Genomic DNA, 25,441 nt, shown 5'->3' on the forward strand with positions numbered 1-25,441 from the left:
TCACCTTGGTCTATGTGCATATTAAACAAAGGACACAAATGGATTCATGACAAAATTGTATTTTGGTGATGGTGATGTGTTTGAAGTTCTTACTTTACTGAACGATTTTGCTTCTTACAATTATATCTATCATGAACTTTGCCCATTAGTAACAGAGAACTATATTTGGTAAAAATTTACATAAATTTACCAAATTAATGAAAATTGTTAAAAATTGACTATAAAGGGCAATAACTCCTTAAGGGGTCAATTGACCATTTAGGTCATGTTGACTTATTTGTAGATCTTACTTTGCTGAACATTATTGCTGTTTACAGTTTATCTCTAACTATAATAATATTCAAGATAATAACCAAAAACAGCAAAATTTCTTCAAAATTACCAATTCAGGGGCAGCAACCCAACAACCGATTGACTGATTCATCTGAAAATTTCAGGGCAGATAGTTCTTGACCTGATAAACATTTTTATCCCCTGTCAGATTTCCTCAAAATGCTTTGGTTTTTGAGTTATAAGCCAAAAACTGCATTTTACCCCTATGTTCTATTTTTAGCGGTGGCGGCCATCTTGGTTGGTTGACCAGGTCACGCCACACATTTTTTAAACTAGATACCCCAAAGATGATTGTGGCCAAGTTTGGATTAACTTGGACAAGTAGTTTCAGAGGAGAAGATTTTTGTAAAAGATTACTTTAATTTATGAAAAATGGTTAAAATTGACTATAAAGGGCAATAACTCCTAAACGGGTCAACTGACCATTTTGGTCATGTTGACTTATTTGTAGATCTTACTTTGCTGAACATTATTGCTGTTTACAGTTTATCTCTATCTATAATAATATTCAAGATAATAACCAAAAACAGCAAAATTTCCTCAAAATTACCAATTCAGGGGCAGCAACCCAACAACCGATTGACCGATTCATCTGAAAATTTTAGGGCAGATAGATCTTGACCTGATAAACATTTTTATCCCCATGTCAGATTTTCTCAAAATGCTTTGGTTTTTGAGTTATAAGCCAAAAACTGCATTTTACCCCTTTGTTCTATTTTTAGCCGTGGCGGCCATCTTGGTTGGTTGACCAGGTCACACCACACATTTTTAAACTAGATACCCCAAAGATGATTGTGGCCAAGTTTGGATTAATTTGGACAAGTAGTTTCAGAGGAGAAGATTTTTGTAAAAGATTACTTTAATTAACGAAAAATGGTTAAAAATTGACTATAAAGGGCAATAACTCCTAAACGGGTCAACTGACCATTTTGGTCATGTTGACTTATTTGTAGATCTTACTTTGCTGAACATTATTGCTGTTTACAGTTTATCTCTAACTATAATAATATTCAAGATAATAACCAAAAACAGCAAAATTTCTTCAAAATTACCAATTCAGGGGCAGCAACCCAACAACCGATTGACCGATTCATCTGAAAATTTCAGGGCAGATAGATCTTGACCTGATAAACATTTTTACCCCATGTCAGATTTGCTCTAAATGCTTTGGTTTTTGAGTTATAAGCCAAAAACTGCATTTTACCCCTATGTTCTATTTTTAGCCGTGGCAGCCATCTTGGTTGGTTGACCGGGTCACGCCACACATTTTTTAAACTAGATACCCCAATGATGATTGTGGCCAAGTTTGGTTTGATTTGGCCCAGTAGTTTCAGAGGAGAAGATTTTTGTAAAAGTTAACGACGACGGACGACGACGGACGACGGACGCCAAGTGATGAGAAAAGCTCACTTGGCCCTTCGGGCCAGGTGAGCTAAAAAGGAATTTTGTAACCATTCAAAATAGTATCTAAAATATAATCATAACAACCAACATTTTTCCAAAAAGAATAGTGACTTTTAAGCCTGTCCTTCACAATAATATGTGCCTGTCCCTGTTCATACTCGTAGTAATCATTAGTGAGATTATCCGAGTTACTTATCGAAGATACTTTAGTTGTATTATTTACAATTAAATAATCTATGCTACAATTATACTCATCTTTTATAAAGTCTATACTATTTCGATTTTGGCTGGATTGGTCTGGGAATGAAGGGACACTGGCTTCTCCAGTGCTGGAACGATCCACAACCATAACATGCTCCTTGTCTATTTTGTCGTTGATATCCGCTCGTGCTGGGTTGATTTTGATACAAGGCTTGACCATTGTACCATGACTGGGGTTCACGAAAGGGCTGATTTTTTGTTTGGAAAGTATCAACAAATTGAGAAGGAGTACTGGGAGCAGAATAATTAGCCTTCTTAGAAGCAGACTTTTTTCCTTTTGCATTACGTTTACGTATCGCCCTACTCTCAGCTTTATTAATTTTGCTCTCATCGTCGGAGTTACTGGCCACTGGATTACTTTCATATTGCCTAACAGTCTCCCAACCCCCTTCACTACTATCGGCAATCTTAAGTTTATTTCGTCTTTTAATCTTGTCAATTACTTCAGTAATAGTTTCCCGTGCGTAGTCGGTCTTTGAATTATCAATGGCCCAAATAGCTTGTGTCAGGTCTTCTAAAAATTCAGTATTTAGTAGAAATTGAACCTTATTTCCCTCATATTTCCAAATATATTGAGATTCAGTTTTTAACTTTTTAACCTGGGAAGCAACTGCAACAGTAGACCCGTGAACTTCATGTTTTAATTCGGAAATGTCTTTCCTAAGTTTTTCGTTAAATTCACCCTGGGTTTTAACAGCTTTCATAACGTCTCTAAGAGACACCTCCTGTTCTGGGGTTTCCATCTCTTCAGGGTCCGACATTACATAAAATTTACCAACTTACTTAAGAATTAAACTTTAGATAAATGTGTGTTGACGGTTCGGCGCTGTCGTGCTGAATGACCAAAACCCCCGTTTTGGCGGGAAAAATTACCGTGCGATAAGCATGACACCTACATACATCATGAACAAACAAGAGAAAATAATTTCACTCTTATTCACTACGTTCAAACGAAAGAAATTATATTGATAATAACCAAAAACAGCAAAATTTCCTTAAAATTACCAATTCAGGGGCAGCAACCTAACAACGGGTTGTCCGATTCATCTGAAAATTTCAGGGCAGATAGATATTTTACCACCGTAAGATTTGCTCTAAATGCTTTGGTTTTTTGAGTTATAAGCTAAAAACTGCATTTTACCCTTATGTTCTATTTTTAGCCATGGCGGCCATCTTGGTTGGTTAGACAAGTCACAGGACACAATTTTTAAATTAGTTATCCTAATAATGATTTTTGCCATGTTTGGTTAAATTTGGCCCATTAGTTTCAGAGAAGATTTTTGTAAAAGTTTACAGACGACGGACGCCAAGTGATGTGAAAAGCTCACTTGGCCCTTTGGGCCAGGTGAGCTAAAAAGTGGAAAACTTGTACACCTGACTGACAAATGGAGACAGACAGATGGAATGCAAACCTAAAGTCCCCTTCAACCTCGTCAGTAACTAAGGGACTTATAAGCCTCCACAACATTTAGATAGAACTAAATGTGTGTTTTTATGTTTCAAGTAAATCTTCCGAGTTACTGTGAATTCATTTTTATTTGTGGGGCATCATTTTTAACCGGATTTTTGTGACAAAAATGTCGGTTATTGATTTGGGGATGTACGGCGGGCGGGCTGTCGGGCGGGCGGGCGGCAATCAAATGTTGTCCGTGCATTAACTCATGAACCGTTCAACCAAAGCTTTTAAAATTTTAATATGTTATTACTAACAACTATACGAAGGTCAAGTTCAATAATGGCGATTTTTACTTTTACCGTTCAGGAGTTATGGTTCTTGAAAGATTGGAAAATGGAGTTGTCCGTGCATTTACGCATGAACTGTTCTACCAAAGCTTCCCAAATTTTAATATGTTGTTACTAATGAAAGAATGGAGGTCAAGTTCAATAATGACGAATTTGACTTTTACCGTTCAGGAGTTATGGTTCTTGAAAGATTGAAAAATGGAGTTTCCAGTCGTGTCCGTGCATTTATGCATGAACTGTTCTACCAAAGCTTCCAAAATTTTAATATGCTGTTACTGATGACAAAATGGAGGTCAAGTTCAATAATGACGATTTTGACTTTTACCGTTCAGGAGTTATGGTTCTTGAAAAGATTGAAAAATGGTTTTTCCCGTCGTGTCCGTGCATTTTCTCATGAACCATTCAACCAAAGCTTTTGAAATTTTAATATGTTGTTACTGATGACAAAATAGAGGTCAAGTTCAATAATGACGATTTTGACTTTTACCGTTCAGGAGTTATGGTTCTTGAAAGATCGTAAAATGGCGTTTCCATTCAGGTTGTTGCATTTACTCATGAACCATTCAATCTAAGCTTTTCAAATTTTAATATGTTGATACTGATGACAAAATGGAGGTCAAATTTGATATTGACGATTTTCACTTTCACCATTCATCAGTAATGGTTCTTGTGATATAGCCAGGACACAAATAAATGTTAATAAATCCGGTTTGCTGTCGTTGTGACAGCCTCTTGTTTTTGTAGATTTGGTTGGTACAGGCAAACCAAAAATTTGAATAAAATCAAATAAACAATGAATTGTGGCTTGTATCCAGATTTCTGGTGATCACGAAATCAAATACTCACGAAAAAGCAAGCTTTCCTCAATATACGATAATTAGTATCCACAAAATTAAATAAACCCACCATAAGCCATCTAATCAAAGAGGAGATTGCTCTGAGGGATACGATTGCCGTTGTTTCATTGACACATGTATGTAATTTGTATACATGTAGCTGGATATTATTTTTAAAACTAATTCTACTGCACATGTAAAATAGTTACAAAATAGACAATCCCGGATAATAGTGTATGAAATGTAATTAGACCTATTGTGTTTTATTTTTGTACTATCAATTCCAAGTTTACTTTCCACAGCAGTGACCGAGACTCAGAGTGAGAGAAGGTATTTCACCATTATCTTATCACCTATTAGTCCGAGATTACTCTAAACGTCCAACGGCTGTTTTGCCAGACAAGATGGGGCCGTGGTCCCACGGCCCCAGCTTGTCTGGCAAAACAGCCGTTGGACGTCAGAGCAATCTCGGACTGATCACCTATTTTCCTACGTTATTTCTAGGAGGCACCCCATTCCTAACTCTTTAAATATTTAATTTCCTTTGGGTCAGTGATCATGACTCCTTTTCGTACACATTTATCGGTTTAAACTGCAATCTTTATTAATATAATACGACGTTTATTGACAGAACGAGCTAATACTCAGTTTCAGAATTCACGGAATTTACTTTCGGAAGGGAGACAACTCGAAACGATAACATGGAAGACTCCATTTCGCCGAAAGGGGTGTTCTACGATGTGGACGATATTTATTTTAATTTAAATGATGCATATGATTTAAAACTATGCAACAACAATAACCCTCAATACCGGGCATATATAAAAAAGATCACATGAGTTATAAATTAATTAATTGAGTGGGGAATCTAGAGCAACCATTCAATCTAAAACCCCTTGAAGTCAAGAAAACTCTACGCATGCGCATAATTTCCAAAACAAACCCTGAAGCAAGAACGTATAGGCCTATTAAATGTTTATTAAACGACCTAGATGGTTCTCTATTTCTTTATGGAAATACAATCTCAAATATCAGTTTCATAACGGTAACATATAAGAACAAGAGTGCACACGCTGAAATGTCTCGCCTTCTATACTAATCATTGATATTATGTTGATAGTCCTAAGTATGAAGTTAAGCATTATAACAACTGTCACATAAACTTAACATTAACCAAGATAACTAAACAAAGACCAATGAACCTTGAAAATGAGGTCAAGGTCAGATGAACCATGCCAGGCAGACATGTACAGCTAACAATGCTTCTATACAACATATATAGTTGACCTATTACTAATAGTTTAAGAAAAATAGACCAAAACACAAAAACTTAACATTGTGCAATGAACCGTGAAAATGAGGTCATGGTCAAATAAAACCTGCGCGACTGACATAAAGATCATAAAATATTTCCATACACCAAATATAGTTGACCTATAGCATAGAGTATTAGATAAAAAGACCAAAACTCAAAAACTTAACATTGACCACTGAACCATGAAAATGAGGTCAAGGTCACATGACATCTGCCCGCTAGACATGTACACCTTACAATCATTCCATACAACAAATATAGTAGACCTATTGCATATAGTATGAGAAAAACAGACCAAAACACAAAAATTTAACTATAACCACTGAACCATGAAAATGAGGTCAAGGTCAGATGACACCTGCCAGTTGGACATGTACACCTTACAGTCCTTCCATACACCGAATATACTAGCCCTATTGCTTATAGTATCTGAGATATGGACTTGACCACCAAAACTTAACCTTGTTCACTGATCCATGAAATGAGGTCGAGGTCAAGTGAAAACTGTCTGACAGACATGAGGACCTTGCAAGGTACGCACATATGAAATATAGTTATCCTATTACTTATAATAAGAGAGAATTCAACATTACAAAAAATTTGAACTTTTTTTTCAAGTGGTCACTGAACCATGAAAATGAGGTCAAGGACATTGGACATGTGACAGACGGAAACTTCGTAACATGAGGCATCTACATACAAAGTATGAAGCATCCAGGTCTTCCACCTTCTAAAATATAAAGCTTTTAAGAAGTTAGCTAACACCGCCGCCGCCGCCGCCGCCGGATCACTATCCCTATGTCGAGCTTTCTGCAACAAAAGTTGCAGGCTCGACAAAAACTCCACTTCAGTTCTTATATGACAGAAATAGATTGATCGGAATTCAGAGAACTCTCGCATTTTATCAAAACTGGGAATTCCCTCTGACGTGGTTCTAAATTTATAAAAACACTAAATATAAATACTGCTTTATTTCTGATTTTCCGTGTTGTTAAAAACACGCATATAAGTCAAGGGAATTATCAAACATGAAGATTATGAAAAGAACATTATAGGAAAGTTGTTAAAGTTCAATCACTTTGTTTATTTTTACCTTTTAAAGCAAGACAATCATAAGAATCCGAGATGTTCCTTAATGTTTAGAATAAAACGATTGACGTGAGGGAAATGCTCTGAGCCACCGGTATAAGTCTACAGATTGCTTGAAAGCAATCGTATCCCAAAAATTAAATGAACGCCCCGTAAGCCATATAAAACTTATTTTTGCAGTAAGTTTTTAAGTTGTGCTGTTACAATACTAGTCAGGAGGATGTAACTGTTATTCAGTGGTGGTCTGTCCTGCTTGTTTATATTTTTCTTGTTTCAGTTGTTTGATATTTGACCACGTTGGGCTCATTTGTAGCCAACTATATATTATACTGTATGGGTTATGCTCATATTAAAAAGACTACGTTTGCTTACATTCAAGTGATTTGAACTATGGTGCTTAGTTGCCTCATTGGTAATTATACCCACATCTTGTTATATTTACACATACAGGCATAAAATGATTGAAATGAATTGACGAGACATCAATTTATTGGACATCTATTTAGTTGGTTTCGCCGTCACTGTCTTGTTGTGTTTCCTGGCAAACTTCAGATTCTTCAAGAACTTAGGGTCAACCTGTGAACAAATAAAATCATATTAACAACTTAAAAAATACATGACCTTCTCATTAAAAGTATAATGTCAAATGGCTAGCTCATTGAAGCCCATATTGACTATCATGCATTACATAGTTTCATAATACTTACTATTATAATCTTCCCATCAAAATGACCTAAATTCTGACATGAAATTGACTATATCATGGAGTTTAGTTCTGTTTAAATTGACAACAATGATTTCTAAGCATTCCTATCAACAATTGTATATATATATTTATTTCATTTTATTTGACTGTTTGGTTGTTAGACAAGTGTCACAATACATGTGTTATGATAACAAATGATCTTGGTTACTGATCCTTTAATATATGGCCATGGTAAGAGTCTGATCTAAAAAGGTATATTTAACCAGACATGGGTAAATGGCCATTTTATTTTATCTGGCTAAGGTGTAGCATATCAAGTCTTACTAAGTACTTGAACAATATTTGTGACATTTTTGCACTGAAAGTCCAGGTCACAAGTAAACTAGGCAAAAGTTTGATGTCAAAAGACAATGACTAAGTGACAGCTGGGGATGTATAATCTCTATAGAAATGATATGTACCAATGGTAAAATAGCTCCTAACCAAATATCAGTGACCTACCACTAGCGGTTCACTATCAACTAATCTAATCACAAAATAAGACATTGTGACCCTGTAGTACAGTATATCCAAGTCTCACTTTTTTTTACTTTGATAAATCAAGAAAATGAATTTAAAATGGAGATAAAGTAACTTTACAAAAATACCCAACTTCGAGGAAAGTTCAAAATGGAAAGTTCCTTATCAAATGACAAAATCAAGAGCTCCAACACATCAAACCATTTTATAGTTTAACAATTTTCCCAATTTGGTGGAAGGGCTCAAATAATTGGTTTTGTAAGACAAAAAATTTTGAATATGCACATTAAAACCTTATCATCTTTATCACATCTTACTTGCCAGATTGGTTGTTAGATAAGTGTCACAATACATTTGTTATAATAACAAACGATCTTGGTTACTGATCCATTAATATTTGGTCATGTAAAGAGTCTGATCTAAAAAGTTATATTTAACCAGATATGGGTAAATGGCCATTTTATTTTATCTGGTACAAATTGTGCATATCAAGGATTACTCTATATTAAATATTCTCCCACTTTTTTTATCAGCAGCCAAAGGCACAGCGGGCCAGGGTTACCCTTTTTCATGTTTTTGTGGGAAAAATTTTGTTGATTATAAAAGGAATCACTGAAGCATGACTGGAGCCAAACTATGTTAACTAATTATGTTACTGATTTTGAATTCATTTATTTGTTTTACTTTATTTGCCAGATTGGTTGTTAGACAAGTGTCACAATACATTTGTTATAATAACAAACGATCTTGGTTACTGATCCATTAATATTTGGCCATGTAAAGAGTCTGATCTAAAAAGATATATTTAACCAGACATGGGTAATGGCCATTATATTTTATTTGGCACAGGTGATCAATGGATTGCTTTTAATTGTTTACAATTTTGCATCGATAGTGCTGCAACTTTTTGCTTTAATATTAGAGATCAAAAGCTAAAAAAAACCTTTTAATATTTACAATCAAAATAAAAGAACAGAGTTCCAATGCCTCCACAGTTGCCCTTTTTTTAATATTTTTAAGTGGCATAACACTTCAATTTAAATGGGATATGTGGCCATTGGACACAGATGATGCCCCCTGCTTGTCTAACATATAAAGTTAGAAAGGGACACAACTGAAAAAAGGAGAAGTAACGCTACCCAAATTTGAACTTGATTTGTATTTTGTGGTAATAACAATTGTGTACAAGTTTCATAACATTTGTTGAGGCTAACTTGTTACAGAATGGAAACAAAAAAATCAGCAATTTTCCATTTGTAAAGGGGCAGAACTCTAGAACAGTTAAAGTGACACCACCAAAATTCAAACTTGATCTGTATTTTATGGTTATAAACATTGTATATAAGTTTCATTGCATTTGGTTGAGGCAAACTAAAGTTATAGAAAGGAAACAAAAATTCAGCAATTTATCCACTTGTAAAGGGACATAACTCCACAACATAAAGATGACACCCCAAAATTTCAAACTTGATCTGCATTTAGTGGAAATAAGCATTGTGTATGAGTTTCATAGCATTTTCTTGGGGCAAACTTAGGCCAGGATTTTTTAATTTGTTGGTTTACGGATCCGCCGACCCAATTTTGCCGATTTGCAGAATAAAAATAAAATTGACTTTTCATGCTTTTTTTTATTCCCGCCGACCTTAACAAAACCATTATCTCTGAAAAAAAAATAATAATCCTTTTTTATGAAAAGAAATGCATTAACACTAAAGGGAATTGACAACACTTTCTGTTGTGAAAACCAAAACTTCCAATTTACGTTTCTAAAAATAGATGAATCAATCATAACTGACCTTGAAATGTCGTTTGCGCATATAATTTTGCAGAACGAAACCTGTGTTTAAAACCCATACCATATTAAGTTCGCTTCCCGTATTTGTCATCATTCCGTAAGATAGAAAAATGGAAAATGAACTTGTCTAACTGTTGAAGAACTTAATGAAAACGAATCCTGTGGAATTTTCTCCAGACTTGTCTCATTGATAATAAAAAATTGTCCATTTGGATATAAAAAAAATGGTAATGCATGACAACTAATGAACCCGATATCCTCATTTTTGCAGTGGACGAGTCTAATACGGTTTTGACATGTGTGTTGAAACTCATTTTTGTACGATGTTTTTGCTTTTTCTTGATCAGTTTTCGTGTTTGGAGATCATTAACCACCAAGTTTCCTGAAATTTATTAAGGGCTGCGTTTGTGAAATGATGATTAAATTTCGACTTTGTCCGTGGACACAAACCTCATCTTTTCAAAGAAAATTATTAGACGATGTCATGAGATGTTTATGGCAGCTGAAAAATATATTTCATCGAACTAATATATATATAAGAAATGGTGATCAAATAACAAACCAAATATATTGTTAAAAAGGTGAAATATAATTTTTCTTTGCATATTTTTCTGTCTTGAGATATATTTTTTTTAATTTTTTTTCCGACCGACCGACCCGACTTTTTCATTGAGAAATCCGTAAACCAACAAATTAAAAAACCCTGGCCTTAAGTTAGAGAATGGAAACAAAAAATTCAGCAATTATTCCATTTGTAAAGGGGCATAACTCTAGAACAGTGAAGTCACGCCACCAAAATTCAAACTTGATCTGTATTTAGTGGTAATAAGAATTGTGTACAAGTTTCATAACATTTGGTTGAGGCAATGTAAAGTTAATGAATGGAAACCAACTTAGGGACATACAGACAAGGGTAAAACTTAATGCCCCCTCAGCTACGAGAGGGGTACTGTAAGTGGGTCACCCACCATTTTAGAAATTATCCGAGATATTGCTGATATTAGCCTATAGTTCCAAATTTTATAAAAATCTGGCAAGAATTGTACCTTTGAGAGGGCTAACGAGGCCATTTTTCATAAATTTAATTTTGACAGTACTAATTAATACTATTTGGTTTTGTGCAAGAACAAAGCATTTCTTTTGTGTGCAGTTTTTACTAACTTTTTTGTATTACTTTATTTGCCAGATTGGTTGTTAGATAAGTGTCACAATACATTTGTTATAATAACAAACGATCTTGGTTACTGATCCATTAATATTTGGCCATGTAAAGAGTCTGATCTAAAAAGGTATATTTAACCAGACATGGGTAAATGGCCATTTCATTTATCTGGTACAGATTATGCATATCAATGGATTGCTTTTAATTGTTTACAATTTTGCACTGAAAGTGCAGTTACTATCTGTTAGAGATCAAAAGGTAAAAAAACATTTTGAATTTAACATAAAAATTTATAATTCAGATAAAAGAGGAGAGCTGTTAACTAGTGTTCTTGATATAGACTCCATGTTTTGGGTCCACCTAGTGAGGTAAATAGACTTTTTTGTAATTTTTAAAATAATAAATCTTGAAGTACAATGTAGAAGGCAACAAATAAATCACTGCATTTCACTTGCTATACAGTTAACGTTGCAGCATGAATAAATCACTTCAAACTCATCAACTGGTAAAATAGTCTAGCTCCTTGATAGTATAAGGTTTTAGTTCCTAATAAATCACTTCAAACTCATCAACTGGTAAAATAGTCTAGCTCCTCGATAGTATAAGGTTTTAGTTCCTGTATTTGGAATTTACAGAGTAAAACAATAATTCTTGCATTCCAATACGGACTGATTTCGCAGTTAGTATCATGTAGTATTGAACTCTCTATCTTAAATTAGTTCAACTTATTAGATACAGGAACTTCCATGATTAAAACAGTTTAAATGTCACAAGTTCTAAATATTGGTGAAAAAGTTATTAAACTTCTATGATTTCTAATCAGAAAACTGAAATTTATAAATAATATGAGTAAAGTGTTTCATCAAATTGGTTAAAAGCATTAATTTTAATGGATTATAAATATAGTTGAGTATGTAATGAAAATTATCTCCCTTTTAGTTTTATATCAATTTTTCATAACTTATAATCTGATTTTTGTTATTTTAATTTAAAACAAATAATTAATTTATAAGAATAAAAGAAGTCCAGAATTGGTATTATCATAAAGTTTTGAAAATTCAGTCTGCACTATTAGCCACAAGTACAATGCCCCATTCATGTAAATTATTCTATTCCAAATATTTGTTTAGACACACAAGATAATTGTTGGATCTTGATTTTCAGACTAGTAGTTGGCATAGATTTTGGTGCAGGCTGTTAATTAGTGTTTACTAGTGTTCTTGATATAGACTTTTTTGTAAGACTTGCTTTATAATGACAATCATTCACTACCTGTTGGGCTAAATCTTTCAAATGAAGAGATGATTTCACACTGCAATTTGGGTTACTTTTTTGTTATGTTTAAGAACAAAGCGTTTCTAATGTACAGATTATTTGACAACTTTTTTATTTAACTTTATTTGCCAGATTGGTTGTTAGATAAGTGTCACAATACATTTGTTATAATAACAAACGATCTTGGTTACTGATCCATTAATATATGGCCATGTAAAGAGTCTGATAAAAAAAGGTATATTTAACCAGACATGGGTAAATGGCCAATTTAGTTCTTTAATTAACAATCCTTAATAAGCGTGCTCACATATCCTACATCCCAACATTATTACTGGACAAAACACAATCTCACCAGATTCCTAAGTTTAAAGACTTAAAACTTCTATAAAAGTCAACTGATAAAAAAATTCTTATGGATGTGCAGCTTAGCATATTATGTCCTCAATATAACTACTAAGTTTCATAAAATTATGTTGTGTGGTTTAAATTGAATCCTAGTTTCATGTTGATATGTATATCTACATACTTTGCCCTACATAGTAAATCTACAAACAATTTAAAATTTTAAAATCTGTATTGTGGTTTCAAAGAAGTCGCAATGACAAACTGCTGAAGAAGTATATTTAGGCCAAAATTCAATGTTCAAATAGGCATAACTTCTAGCATTCTAGAATAAAGGTTGAATCATAATGTCATGTCAATACGCGAAATATACATAGTATGTCCTTTATATCATCAGCAAAGTTTCATACAGAATTTTTACAGATGGGTAAAAACATTATACCCTAGTACAGAACTTTGTTCTGTGTGAGATACATATATAATCATAACTTACTCCTTTAAGTGAAGGATATCTGTATCTTTTTGGTTTGTGAAGGCCATTTCTGTGCTGTTTTCGATCTGAAATTAAACAAAAGGAAAACATAGGATAAAAGTTTCCAGTAAGTCTTTTTTTTTTACAAGCCATCTTATTTTAACAGAAGTAAAACAAGTATTTTGTGTTATATAATAACTTATGGGGTCATTGATGGAGCAGGAACTTAACCTTTCAGTAGCATAGCATAATTAATTTATGCTAAAGGTCAACTTTGCCTTTCAGGTTTTAGAAGAAAAAAAAAGAATATGGGGTTTTGGTTTGAATTGTTTTCCAATTAGCAATGATGAAGGGCCTTTTAATTAAGAAGATGAATATGAATTATGTGGAAAGCTTTTCAAATATCTGACTACCTACTCTGATTATGAGCCGTATGATTCTTGGACTTTGCCATTCTGTTCTTTTTGCTTTAGTATTTCAGCCTGTAAAACACAAAACAATGTTATTGATAAAATATACTAATGTTTAAATTGAGGGAGAAAATGCACAATCAAAACATTGTTGGTGCTTTGATCAGATAATCCAGCCAGATGGAAAGAGGCACCTTTTCTGTCAATTCTTATGTTGTTAAAATTACATAAATCAAGGCTTTCCCTTATAATTGAAGTAGTAGGCTAAATTACAATTATAGGTGGCTGTAACCTGCATTCTCGCTATCTCCTGGCACCTAATTTCATCTTTTAAGGTTCATCATAACCTTTTGGCTAAAATGGCCGTATTTACACCCCAAATTTTACTCTGAGTACAGACTAACCTGTACACCTGCAACAGTTTTAAGGGATGGCAGGAACTAGATATATAAATTTTAAATGCATTTTATGTTTCAGAAAATTATAAACTTTTCTAGATTTTACTATCCATTTTTTTTCGTTCCTGCAGAAGGTGCAAAAATTAACTAAGTAGTGAAAACGATTGAGAAGCTCCCCTCATATATTCAATGTTGTGAGTAGTATTGATTTAAATGGACAATAGATGGACAATAGACACCTGTAAACAATAGGTGATTTAACAGGTTTAAACTGTGTAACTGAGTGGACCGTATCAAATGAAACTCGGGTGTTTGTTTATTTTGCTATCTTCTGCAGACTGGAAAAAAATGAACATCAAAATCCAGGTAAGTTTTTTATTTTCTGAAACGTAGACTTCATATAACTTTTATATATCTAGTTCCTGCCATGCCTTAAAACTTTCCTGGATGTACCAGTTTGTCTGTATTCATAGTAATTTTGGAGGTGTAAACACGGCCATATTTTTCAATTCCTTATGCTGAACCTTAAATGACCATTTTTTATCTATGAAATTAAAGAAAAAAAAATCTGAAAGAAATATCTTTTTTTTTTATGTAACGGTTTGTTTTTTATTTTCTTTATCTTATGCTTAAAATCTATTTGGTTTTAAAGGAGTTTTATATATATAATAATCCAATTTGTTAGAAATCTTGATCGATTTATTTTGCTTAATTACGCGAATTTATAAACAAATGACCCCCCTTATTTTTCTCATCGTTAAAAACTTCCATTTGTTGTATTTGAATTCATGTGAACTAAATTTAGCCTAAGGTAAACACGACTTTTCATCCTTGTTTATCGTGACCATGACTATGTGACAATCGGCTGCCTTTAAACATTTGAAAAAGATATTTTTTTCTTTTTGAATTTATATTTTTTTCAGTGAAGTAGTCGGCACTTGAAGCCACTGTACAGACGTCTACCGGCTACTTTGGAAAGCCCTGATCAGGGTTTCCCCTGGGTCAATTATTTTTTTCGCCACCTCTTTCGCCAAAACAATATATTTTTCGCCACTTTATTATTTTTTTCGCCAAGTAACATTAATATATTTTTCCTGATGTGCCCTTTTGTAGTAAGAAGTAATTTTTACAACAAAACAAAAGCTTTTATCCCATGAAATTGATCCCTCATTTCTTGTGTAGTCATTACATTGAAGGGTTACTCTCATTCGAGGGGTTGTTCCCAGCCTTTTGGATAGATTTTTTCATAAGGCCTTTTTTTTTTTAATTAGTTGGTTTACGGACAACTAGTGTCAAAGGTTAGGGTCGGAGGAGGTAAAAAAAATAAAAATAAAATAGCAATCTTAGATTTTTTTTTTGTTCACGTATAACTGTTCTGAAAAATTTGAGTCGGAGGAAAAAAAATAAAAAAAAATGCTGTACATTCATGACATGACAGGGGTTGAGGAGGAGAAATAGTTTAGCTCTTATCTTGATATGCTTTGCATTTGATGGATGGATGGTCAATTGTTGTTTAATGTCTAGTGGCTAATCAGATGCATAATTAGGATGAGAATATGATAATGAGAAATGAAATGCTAAACTGACACACTGAGCCAGAATTTAAATGTGCTAGCTCACAAGGTAACAGTTCCCCCAAAGATATGTTACCTTACCCAAACACATTATTCTGACTCCTTTAATAATTGCAATTGCAGCGTGCTTGGCGAAGAAGCAGCAGATACCAATTTTTAAGTCTTTGATTTGACCGGGTCAAGGTTCAAACCCAAGATCTCTCACTCTCCAGGTGAACACAATACCATCACATTTAAGGTGCACCTGGTCTTCACGTATGAATATATGTGCATGTTTGACCCAAAAATCTTTTGAGGACAATATACTTGACATAAACAAATTTCTTTGATTTATGAAATGTTTGATAATCAACTGTGTTCATGATCCTATCATGCTGATGAAGAAATAGCAATGTACCAAAGTTTGACTAAAACACATATTTTGTACAGACAAGAAATTTGTTATCATCTAAATTATGCATGAATCCCGTTCGCCGAAAAGTGGAAATGGTGGCAAAGAAATAAAAAGTTGAGATCAATGTTTTATTTTCAACAGGTACCTTGACAATGGCAACATTTTCATCAGCCATATTGTCGAATATGGCATCGCCGATTGTTTGCTTAGGTTTGCATTTGATAAAAGTGCTCTCAGTACGTTGACCATCAAAGTTAATATTCAACTGAAAGTAGATGAAGCCGTCAGACTCCATGGTCCTCCCTCGTTGGGTTTTTGAATTCGTCTGCGTCATTTCGAAGCTTTTCAAAATACGCCGTTCACTACAAACGCTTTATTGACACAGACAAAACGTTTTGGAACGCCTCGGATTTTTTTATTCACAGCACTCGAAAAATCGGGTCGGCGGAATAAAAAACAACACGAAATCAAAATTTTAATTTTATTTCACTTTTAAACAAAATCGGGTCGGCGGATCCGTAAACCAACTAATTAAAAAAAAAAGGCCTAACGACAGTTTTCTTTTCTTGACCATCGTAAATGAAAAAGTTGAGATGTACAACTATGCTTGAAACACGTGCATGTGTCACTCAAACGACTTTATTAAAGTCAAAGGATAAAAGAATTAGAGTTTTGAATCAGAGATTTTTCTTGCTTTTGAACAATTTTCGTCACAACAACAGCTTTCTTTTCAAAACTATCTTTAAAGGGAGAGATGTCAAAAGTTTGCTTCAAACACGTGCGTCGCAAAGATGTAAATATATTCTGTATGTGACATTTATAGCGGAAGCCATTTGACCATATCATTTTGTGAAACAATTCAATCAACACCTTTATTAATTAGTCCTTTGTTGTCGATAGCTATAAAATGCAATCAGCTGATTATTGATTTTCTGTCTAAATCTTAATGAGGTCAAGGTGAATTCCGAGTATTGTCTGATCGGGTAAAGTCCGAGAAACTCGAAAAAAAAAGTAAATAAACAAGATGGAGGAAAATAAATCAGTTTATATATTTCTTTCGCCAAATTCTTTCGCAAATAACGAATTTTTATCGCCACAATTATTATTTTTTCGCAAATTGCGAAAATGGCGACCGCCAGCGGAAACCCTGCCTGATAAATATAACCTTGGTATACCAATTACCCATGATTTCAAAATGGTTTCCCAAGATACATCACTTCTGGCTGTGGCGTGTACAAAAAAAAAATGTATATGCAAAATATCAAAATTGGTAAAATTTAATTGACCCAAATATCCGGAACATTTGATTAATATTATCCTATATTCAGTTCTGCAAAATTTTACAGAGTTTGGTATTTTATACTCGCCCAAGTGATGTACTGTACAAAACGTATCTTGGAAATCATTTTGAATATGACCCCAACTCTAATAGGTATCTTATTTTATCATATTTTGGGGATATTCTGGAATTATTTTGCACCAATATGCACAAAAATTTGTAACCCTGTGTCTCGCCTACTTTTGCTGTTAATCACAGGCTCAACAAAAATGAGGAAACTTGTATGATTTATCCCTGACATGACCGGCTACGTACCTGTTCGCCCTGATTTTAATTTTTTTCTCATTGTTGTTCAGTTGCATAATGTTTATTATTTGAACAGAATATGTTAAGGTTCATGTGGACATATTTTAAGCATATCATGCCCTAGGTAAATATATTTCTAATATGTTTTATGTTTTAGAAAAATAAAAATTTAACAGAATTTGCCGTACACTTTTTTTCATTCTTTCAGAAAGTGCTAAAATAAGCTAAGATGGAAAAGAGGTTTGAGAACATCCCCACGGGTAATAATTGAAGTGAGCTGTATTAATTGACATGGACATGTACAATAGATACATTTTTGTAGACAATAGATACCTGACAATAATTGAGGATTAAACTGTGAACCTGGGTGGACCATATCAAACGAAACTCAACTATTAGTTAATTTTATCATCTTCTGCAGGGACGAAAAAAAGTGCACTGCAAAATCCAGTTAGGTTTTTAATTTTCTAAATCATACAATGCATTTGAATTTAAGGTTCATCTACCTTCATGACGAAAAAACAGTGAAAATTGTTGCCAAATAATGTTAACGGAAATTTTTAAACAATAAAAAAATTGATTGATTTTGACGAATCACGTTAAATTTATCTCAAAAATGACTTTATTATAAAGGAAAATAATAATACGAGACCTCTGACAAATCACGATAAGATTAAGGATCAAGGTAAAATTTTAAACAATTTGAAGCCAACGGTAGCTGAAAATGACCATTTGACGCCCGACTGTAAAGGGCATTACTACATTGTACCTGCCTCATGTATGTCACTGAACAAGCTTTCTTTTGTGTTGTCAGAAATTCAAGGAATATATACCATATAAATATCTAAATAAGTTTATTAAAATTTGTATGCCCTTTATATTGATATTTCTTTTAACTTTATAAAGGTAGGTTGAACGAACCCAGGGCGAACAGACCCTAGACCGGCCAACTATCAACTATTACCCACTGACATGTGAAGAAGGGCTAGAAAACAACAACTCAAAACCTTTTTGGAAATATGTAAAATCAAGGAAACAGGACAACATAGGAATAGCACCCCTTAAAAGCAACGGCCACCTAATCAATGACAGCAAAGGGAAAGCAGAATTACTGATCAAACAATTCAGCTCAGTATTTACAAGAAATAAAGACAAAACTCTGCCAACAACATCAAAGCACATAAAAAGCACAATACCTCCTTTATACATAAACACAGATGGAGTCGAAAAGCTGCTGAAAAAACTGAATACATCCAAGGCATCAGGACCAGACGGCATACCAAACCGTATATTGAAAGAATGCTCAAAACAACTAGCACCTGGACTTACAATGATATTCCAAAAATCCATCAACACTGGTACATTACCAAGAGACTGGTTAAATGCAAACATATCAAGTGTCTTCAAAAAGGGAGACAAACATGCACCAGAAAACTACAGACCAGTATCCTTAACATCTGTACCATGCAAGCTACTGGAACATATAATCTGTAGACATATACTCAAACATCTAGAGAAGCACAGAGTACTTACATCACTAAACCATGGCTTCAGGTCAGGCTATTCCTGTGAAACCCAACTGCTAGTCACACTACACGACTTCATGAAAGCCTTCGACGCAGGAAAACAAATTGATGTAGCTATACTGGACTTCTCCAAAGCGTTTGCCACTGTGCCGCACAACAAACTACTGCACAAAATGAACGAATACGGTATAAGAGGACCACTAAACAAATGGTTGGAGATGTTCCTAACCCAAAGGAAAATGAAAGCTGTCGTAGATGGGGAGGAATCAGAAGAAGCTTCAGTTGACTCCGGTGTACCACAAGGTACAGTACTAGGACCCCTTCTCTTCCTCTGCCACATAAACGACCTTCCAGATTCAGTACAATCATCTGTCAGACTTTTCGCAGATGACTGCCTCCTGTACAGGAACATAAATAGTCAACATGACCACACACTCCTACAACGAGACCTCCAAAACCTAGAAGTATGGGCCACAAACTGGGGCATGTGCTTCAATGCAAAGAAGTGCTATATACTTAGCATTAAGAATAAAAGCCAGAAGATGTACAGCCTAGACGGACATGTACTACAACAAGTCCAACACAACCCATATCTAGGCTTACAAATATCAGAAGACCTAAAATGGACCACGCACATCTCAAACGTTGCCAAGAAAGCCAATTCGACACTCGGCTTTCTAAGAAGAAATCTACGCTTCTGCCCAAAAGATTGCAAAAAGACCGCATATATATCATTAGTACGATCAACTATGGAATATGGTGCCATAATATGGGACCCATATACACAACATGATATAAATCAATTGGAAAGAATACAACGCAGAGCAGCTAGATTCATCACAGGCGACTATAGGTCTAGAGAAGAGGGGTCGGTCACCAAAATGCTAGCCGAGTTAGAACTAGACAACCTACAAACAAGAAGAACAAGTCAACGGCTAGTATTTCTGTACAAAGTGGTTGAGGGGTTGGTCCCAGCTATTAATCCCGACGATTTTCTTGTTAAAAGTAAACCTAAGAGGAAAATCAAACCTAAAACATTTGACAATTTTGTATGTGCCAATATAGTGACAAATTCAGTAAAGAACAATTCTAAGGCACTAGATACTATTCCAAGCAACACCGATCCCTATAAGAACTCATTCTTCGTCAAGAGTGTACTACATTGGAACCAACTAGAGGATCGTATTGTATGCGCAGATACAGTTGAGAGCTTCAAGGCTGCTCTCCAACACCGCCAATAGGTGTCTCTCTCTCCCGTTGAGTAAAAGCCAGAATTGGTATCTTCAACGTACACATACAGATACAGATACAATTGTCGGAGGTAAAAAAAAAATGGAAAAACATCTTCAACAAACGTCAATATATACGTACTGTACGAGATCTAACGTATTTCATTGACAAACTCATCGACTCTTCTACAAGAAAAATCAAAATAACAAAACAGTCGACACGGTGAAATATAACTGATAAATATCACCTTTGATACATATAAATATTTTCTTAACTACGAAAGGTTTGAAAGACCTATATTGGTTTTGCCTTAAAAAGTAGTAAATTCATAAAACACTTCAATTGAAAAGATAGATGGACACAGATTATTATAAACATAAAGTATTTACACTACAGGCAGTCAGAAAGTGAAACCGGAAAAGGAAGTGAGGGAGAATTTATTATTGTTCCGAACGGTCCAATTGTCGATTTGTTCTCCTGTAGTGTTATTAATTTTTGTTAAATGTTGCCTTTTGCGTGGAATGTCATAAAACTACTTTTGCTAATAAACAGAACATAAGTTCTACCAGTATTTTTTTTATTTATGATCCCATCGTTCTATGGATCTCATTCGGATCTCCTCTGGACTGTCATTGATGGGCAGATGTCAAAACTGCAGAAATGTTGATTGTTTTCTGCAACTGAAGAAGAAATGCTTCAATATAGAAAAAACTAAGTAATGGGTATTATAGTTATACAATCGATACAAATTTGTAATTCTGCTGAGTCAAAACCAGTAACCAATTTCAAAGGATTTGTATAGATAATAGAGTATAGTATATATGTCTTCTTCTGTTTTGTGATTGATCCTTGATTTCTTCCAACAGATACTGAATCCTAAAGGTTTCATGGTGTTCCATCCCCAAGTTGATCAGATACAATTTGTTTGGGCCACAGTCTAGTCCAAATAATTATGACGTCTTGAAAGGCTTTTTAATCATGTTAATTTTTTCACTTTGACGCCTTCTGGGAGGGGGGATAGGACCTTTATCGGGACCACGGGATCGGGTGTTTTTAAGCTCGGGATTTCGGGATTTACCCCTTCGGGATTCGGGAATACTTTTTTTTTTAAATTACGGGATCCAGGATTTAACTTTATTTAAATTCGGGACCTCGGGATTTCATGTTTTTAAGCCCGGGATTTCGGGATCAGGACCCCTCCTACCCCCCTCTTCTGGGGCAGCTATATATATATACTGTGGAAGCAAAAAAAATAAAATCGCCTTTCAAGACATCATAATCATTTGGACTAGGCCAGTGATGATGTTGATCTGTCACAAATCAATCTAGCCCATATTAATGATATTTAAAGTTGATGCATGCCGTATTCATGAACAGATAAAAAATGTTTTTATCCAATTCAATATTCAATATTTATTTTTTGGAAAGAGCACAATAGAGGCATATCCAAATACAGACAATAATAATAATTTAAAGGCTAATAAAACACAATGCTGCTTCTGTGGTTGCAAAAATCAAGATAATAAACAAGAGCTTTATAATAAAAAGACGTATTTACACTTGTATGCAAGTTTGTCCGCCATTACGTAAAATCACACAGGTTCCCGTAAACTTTGACATCATAATTTAAATTATTTGACGTCACATTTTAAAAGTGATTGTTGCTTGACGTCAAAAGGTGATTCGGAGTAGATCTAAGGTCATTTGGAGGCAAGATTCAGCTAAATACCAAAAGTGTAAATACGCTTATACCTTCCCATGAGGTGCAACTTGTGCAAAGGCCTCCTGAATCATCTTCATGGATTTAATCACATCTTTCCAGGATTACTACATTATGTAAATGTATATATAGAATATAGAAACCTAAAAAAGAATTTATATGAAACTTAATAGAATATCACACACATGTGACTTTGTTCACCATTATATCAATATCAAAAGTGATTACCAGAATAAAGAACAAAAGAAATAAAGTACAAAACATAATGATCAATAGAAATAAAGTAGTGTGTGATCCAATGAACCATGAAAAGAAATCCTTTGAAGAAAAATATAGGGAAACCGAAGTTACGGTTACCAGTAAAAATCATCATCTGTCAAATTCCAAATGTCTAATATAAGTTAATAAAATGAACTTAAGAATGCTGAATGTATTCGTTCATTGTGCGTTTATTTGTGTCACTTCGTTTTTGGATTGAGTTAAGTCATTCCAATTGATATTTTATACTGTGTCTTTCTATGTTGTGATGGTATACTGCTGTTTTAGAAAAGGGAGAAAGTTTGGTACCATTAAAACGTTTAATCCCACTGCAATTGTTTGCACCTGTTCTAAGTCAGGAATCTGATGTTCAGTGGTTGTTGTCTGTTTATGTGGTTCATAAGTGTTTCTCATTTCACGTTTTTTATATAGATTAGTAAGTTGGTTTTCCTGTTTGAATGGTTTTACACTTGTCAATTTTAGGGCCCATTATAGCTTGTTGTTCGGTATGAGTCTAGTCTCTGTGTTGAAGACTGTACCTTCACCTATAATGTTTTACTTTTATAAATTTTAATTGTGACTTGGATGGAGAGTTGTCTCATTGGCAGTTATACCACATCTTCCTATATATCTAATAAAGAAAATAAATAATCAATTAATTACAATCTGTAATTAATATGTCCATACTGTTAATTATCAATATAAGTCATATATACAAAACATATAATATACAAAATAAAAAACTATAGACTAAAATAGAAATATACACAATTACTATTAAAACCTATGAAATACAGTCTACCACACCAGCATTCTTTTATATTTTAATTTCATGACAATGTCTGATTAATATGTAAATTTGTACCATGTTTAACCCCACCTCATTTTTGTCCAAAGTCAGGAGCCTCTGACCTAGGTAAGTCTTGTAGGATATTTAATTTTAGTTCATTTATCATTTTATATGTTTTGGAGTTAAGTATGACTTTATTATCACTGAAATAGTACACATTTTTGTTTAGGGGCCAGCTGAAACACGCCTCCGGGTGCTGGATTTTTTTAACTGTTTTGAAGACCCATTGATGGCCTTTGGCTCTTTTCTAATCTTTGGTCCAGTTGTTGTCTCTTTTACGCATTCCCCGTTTCCATTCTAAATTTTATTGTACGAATGTAGTTACACTAGATCACTTTTGATTCCAGTTACTGCTGATGTCATCAAGTTCAGTATTTTGTTTCCATGTATCTCAATGAAATATACATAAATGTATACGTAGTCTTTCAAAATTTGAACTAATTAAAGATTTTAAAAATTAAACAAGAAGTGAGACAGTAAAACTGAATGTCCATCAATTTTTATGCCCCTGCACCTAGGATAGTAGTGGGGCATTATGTTTTCTGGTCTGTCCATCCGTTCGTTTGTTCCTCTGTCCCTCTTCATGTTAAAGTTTTTGATGAAGTTAAAGTCCATTCATCTTGAAACTTAGTACACATGTTCCCTATGATATGATCTTTCTATTATTTGGGGCATCCGTGTACTGGGGACACATTCTTGTTTTAAAAAATTTGAATTCAAGAATAAGGTACTTTGTCATGTTAGTCATGTTAGTACTGCCATGTGCATATCTATATTTATATAAGTATTGACAGAACAATGAAAACGTATAGATATATATAGGAAGATGTGGTATGAGTGCCAATGAGACAACTCTCTGTCCAAGTCACAATTTATAAAAGTAAGCAATTATAGGTCAAGGTACAGCCTTCAACACTGAGCCTAGGCTCACAATGCACATTTATCTCTCAAAAATAATGAAAAGAGTTTTCAAATTGTTCTGATTATTCTTCAATCATTACTACTCATTAGTTGGTTGTGTACATATATGATGATTGATGAAATGTCTACCAATTCCTGTTCCTAAACTTGTCAAGTTAAAATAATTAAGTTATACTAAAACATATACATGTGTATCATGTGTATGGTTATAAATCATAGCCTTACAGGGTTTGTTCCTTCATCGACCTTCTCCTTGTTATGTTGGGGCCTTTGCGACCTAGTGGTCTAAGTACTACTACTGAAATCACTAGCCAGTTGTGAGTTGTGAACCCCGCTCGTGCAGTTGCACTCAGCTCCAATCTTAATTGACTAGGATTGTCAGTTTTCCTATCGAAGGTTGGTGGTTTTCTCCAAGCACTCCAATCTTAATTGACTAGGATTGTCAGTTTTCCTATCTCAGGTCGTGGTTTTCTCCAGGCAATAACCTTGTAATACTGGTATGCCAAAATGAAGGTATTGATAGATTGTAGGACTATGAATGTACATAAACTAATTTATAAACCAAAAAAATCAATATTTGTACTGGTAAAAACAAGATCTAATTAAAGTGTTCAATTGATAACCTTATAGAATAAATTTATTTAATAGATCGATAAATTTACCTAAATCGTATCTAAATTTATGGGCTTGGTTAACTACATCACTGCAAAAATTTGGTGGTGCTATCCTCTTTGTAAATATTTTGTTAGTTTTCTACAGGTACTTGTTCAGCCAAATTTACAAACTTAATCTTTGTATCTATCAAAGCTACATGTATGAAAGAATTGGGTAAATGTTTTCAGTGATTTGTGGTAACAAAATCCTTGAATCTTGAATTGAAACCCTTCTACCCTTGATATTTTACAGCATTTTTAAAGTTGAAACTTGAGCCACTTTCCCCCATAGTTCAAGCATGGCAACTTCTAGTGAGGTAAGAGAGGGCTTCTTATGCCCAATGTGTATGAAGGATCTAGGAACAGTATCCATGTTACAAGATCATTTTGAGGAAGAACATTCAAATGAAGACAAAGACGTGCTGCAGCAGTTGAGAGGTACTTAGATAAATGATGAGGTGTAACTTATTGTTACTACATTTATATGACAAGAGCTTTATGATATATGAGACGGGAGGTGGCATCAATGTGACAAAAACCAAACAACAATAATGTTTGTGTATCATGAATTCTGACTTGGCTGTCAGATGAACAATATTTGGACTATGAATAGTATCTCTTAATAATATTATGCAAATAGACGGGTGATAAGAAAAAAAGATTTGAAAAA

At 34.0% G+C, this 25,441-nt stretch overlaps 2 protein-coding genes across 5 annotated transcripts in view; one reads left to right on the forward strand and one right to left on the reverse strand.

Moving 5' to 3' along the window:
• LOC143062138 (rabenosyn-5-like) overlaps positions 1 to 25,441 on the forward strand; it is a 215,860-nt gene that overhangs the window by 178,211 nt on the left and 12,208 nt on the right. The window contains exons 1-2 of one of the 2 annotated variants that reach the window (XM_076233944.1): positions 20,973 to 21,084; positions 25,025 to 25,209. In XM_076233944.1, the coding sequence (XP_076090059.1) occupies positions 25,071 to 25,209 (139 nt within the window). In that variant the 5' untranslated portion in view covers positions 20,973 to 21,084; positions 25,025 to 25,070. Of the gene's footprint in view, positions 1 to 20,972; positions 21,085 to 25,024; positions 25,210 to 25,441 lie in introns of those variants that run through there. The other variant, XM_076233949.1, reaches the window with a different exon arrangement.
• LOC143062156 (large ribosomal subunit protein eL29-like) overlaps positions 7,453 to 25,441 on the reverse strand; it is a 35,572-nt gene continuing 17,583 nt past the window's right edge. The window contains exons 1-4 of one of the 3 annotated variants that reach the window (XM_076233958.1): positions 20,759 to 20,818; positions 13,670 to 13,734; positions 13,274 to 13,338; positions 7,453 to 7,557 (exon numbers count right to left, since the gene is read on the reverse strand). In XM_076233958.1, the coding sequence (XP_076090073.1) occupies positions 7,480 to 7,557; positions 13,274 to 13,338; positions 13,670 to 13,706 (180 nt within the window). In that variant the 5' untranslated portion in view covers positions 13,707 to 13,734; positions 20,759 to 20,818 and the 3' untranslated portion in view covers positions 7,453 to 7,479. Of the gene's footprint in view, positions 7,558 to 13,273; positions 13,339 to 13,669; positions 13,735 to 20,758; positions 20,819 to 25,441 lie in introns of those variants that run through there. The other 2 variants (XM_076233963.1, XM_076233968.1) reach the window with 2 other exon arrangements.

Source organism: Mytilus galloprovincialis, chromosome 1 (assembly GCF_965363235.1).
Source record: "Mytilus galloprovincialis chromosome 1, xbMytGall1.hap1.1, whole genome shotgun sequence".
Taxonomy (NCBI): domain Eukaryota; kingdom Metazoa; phylum Mollusca; class Bivalvia; order Mytilida; family Mytilidae; genus Mytilus; species Mytilus galloprovincialis.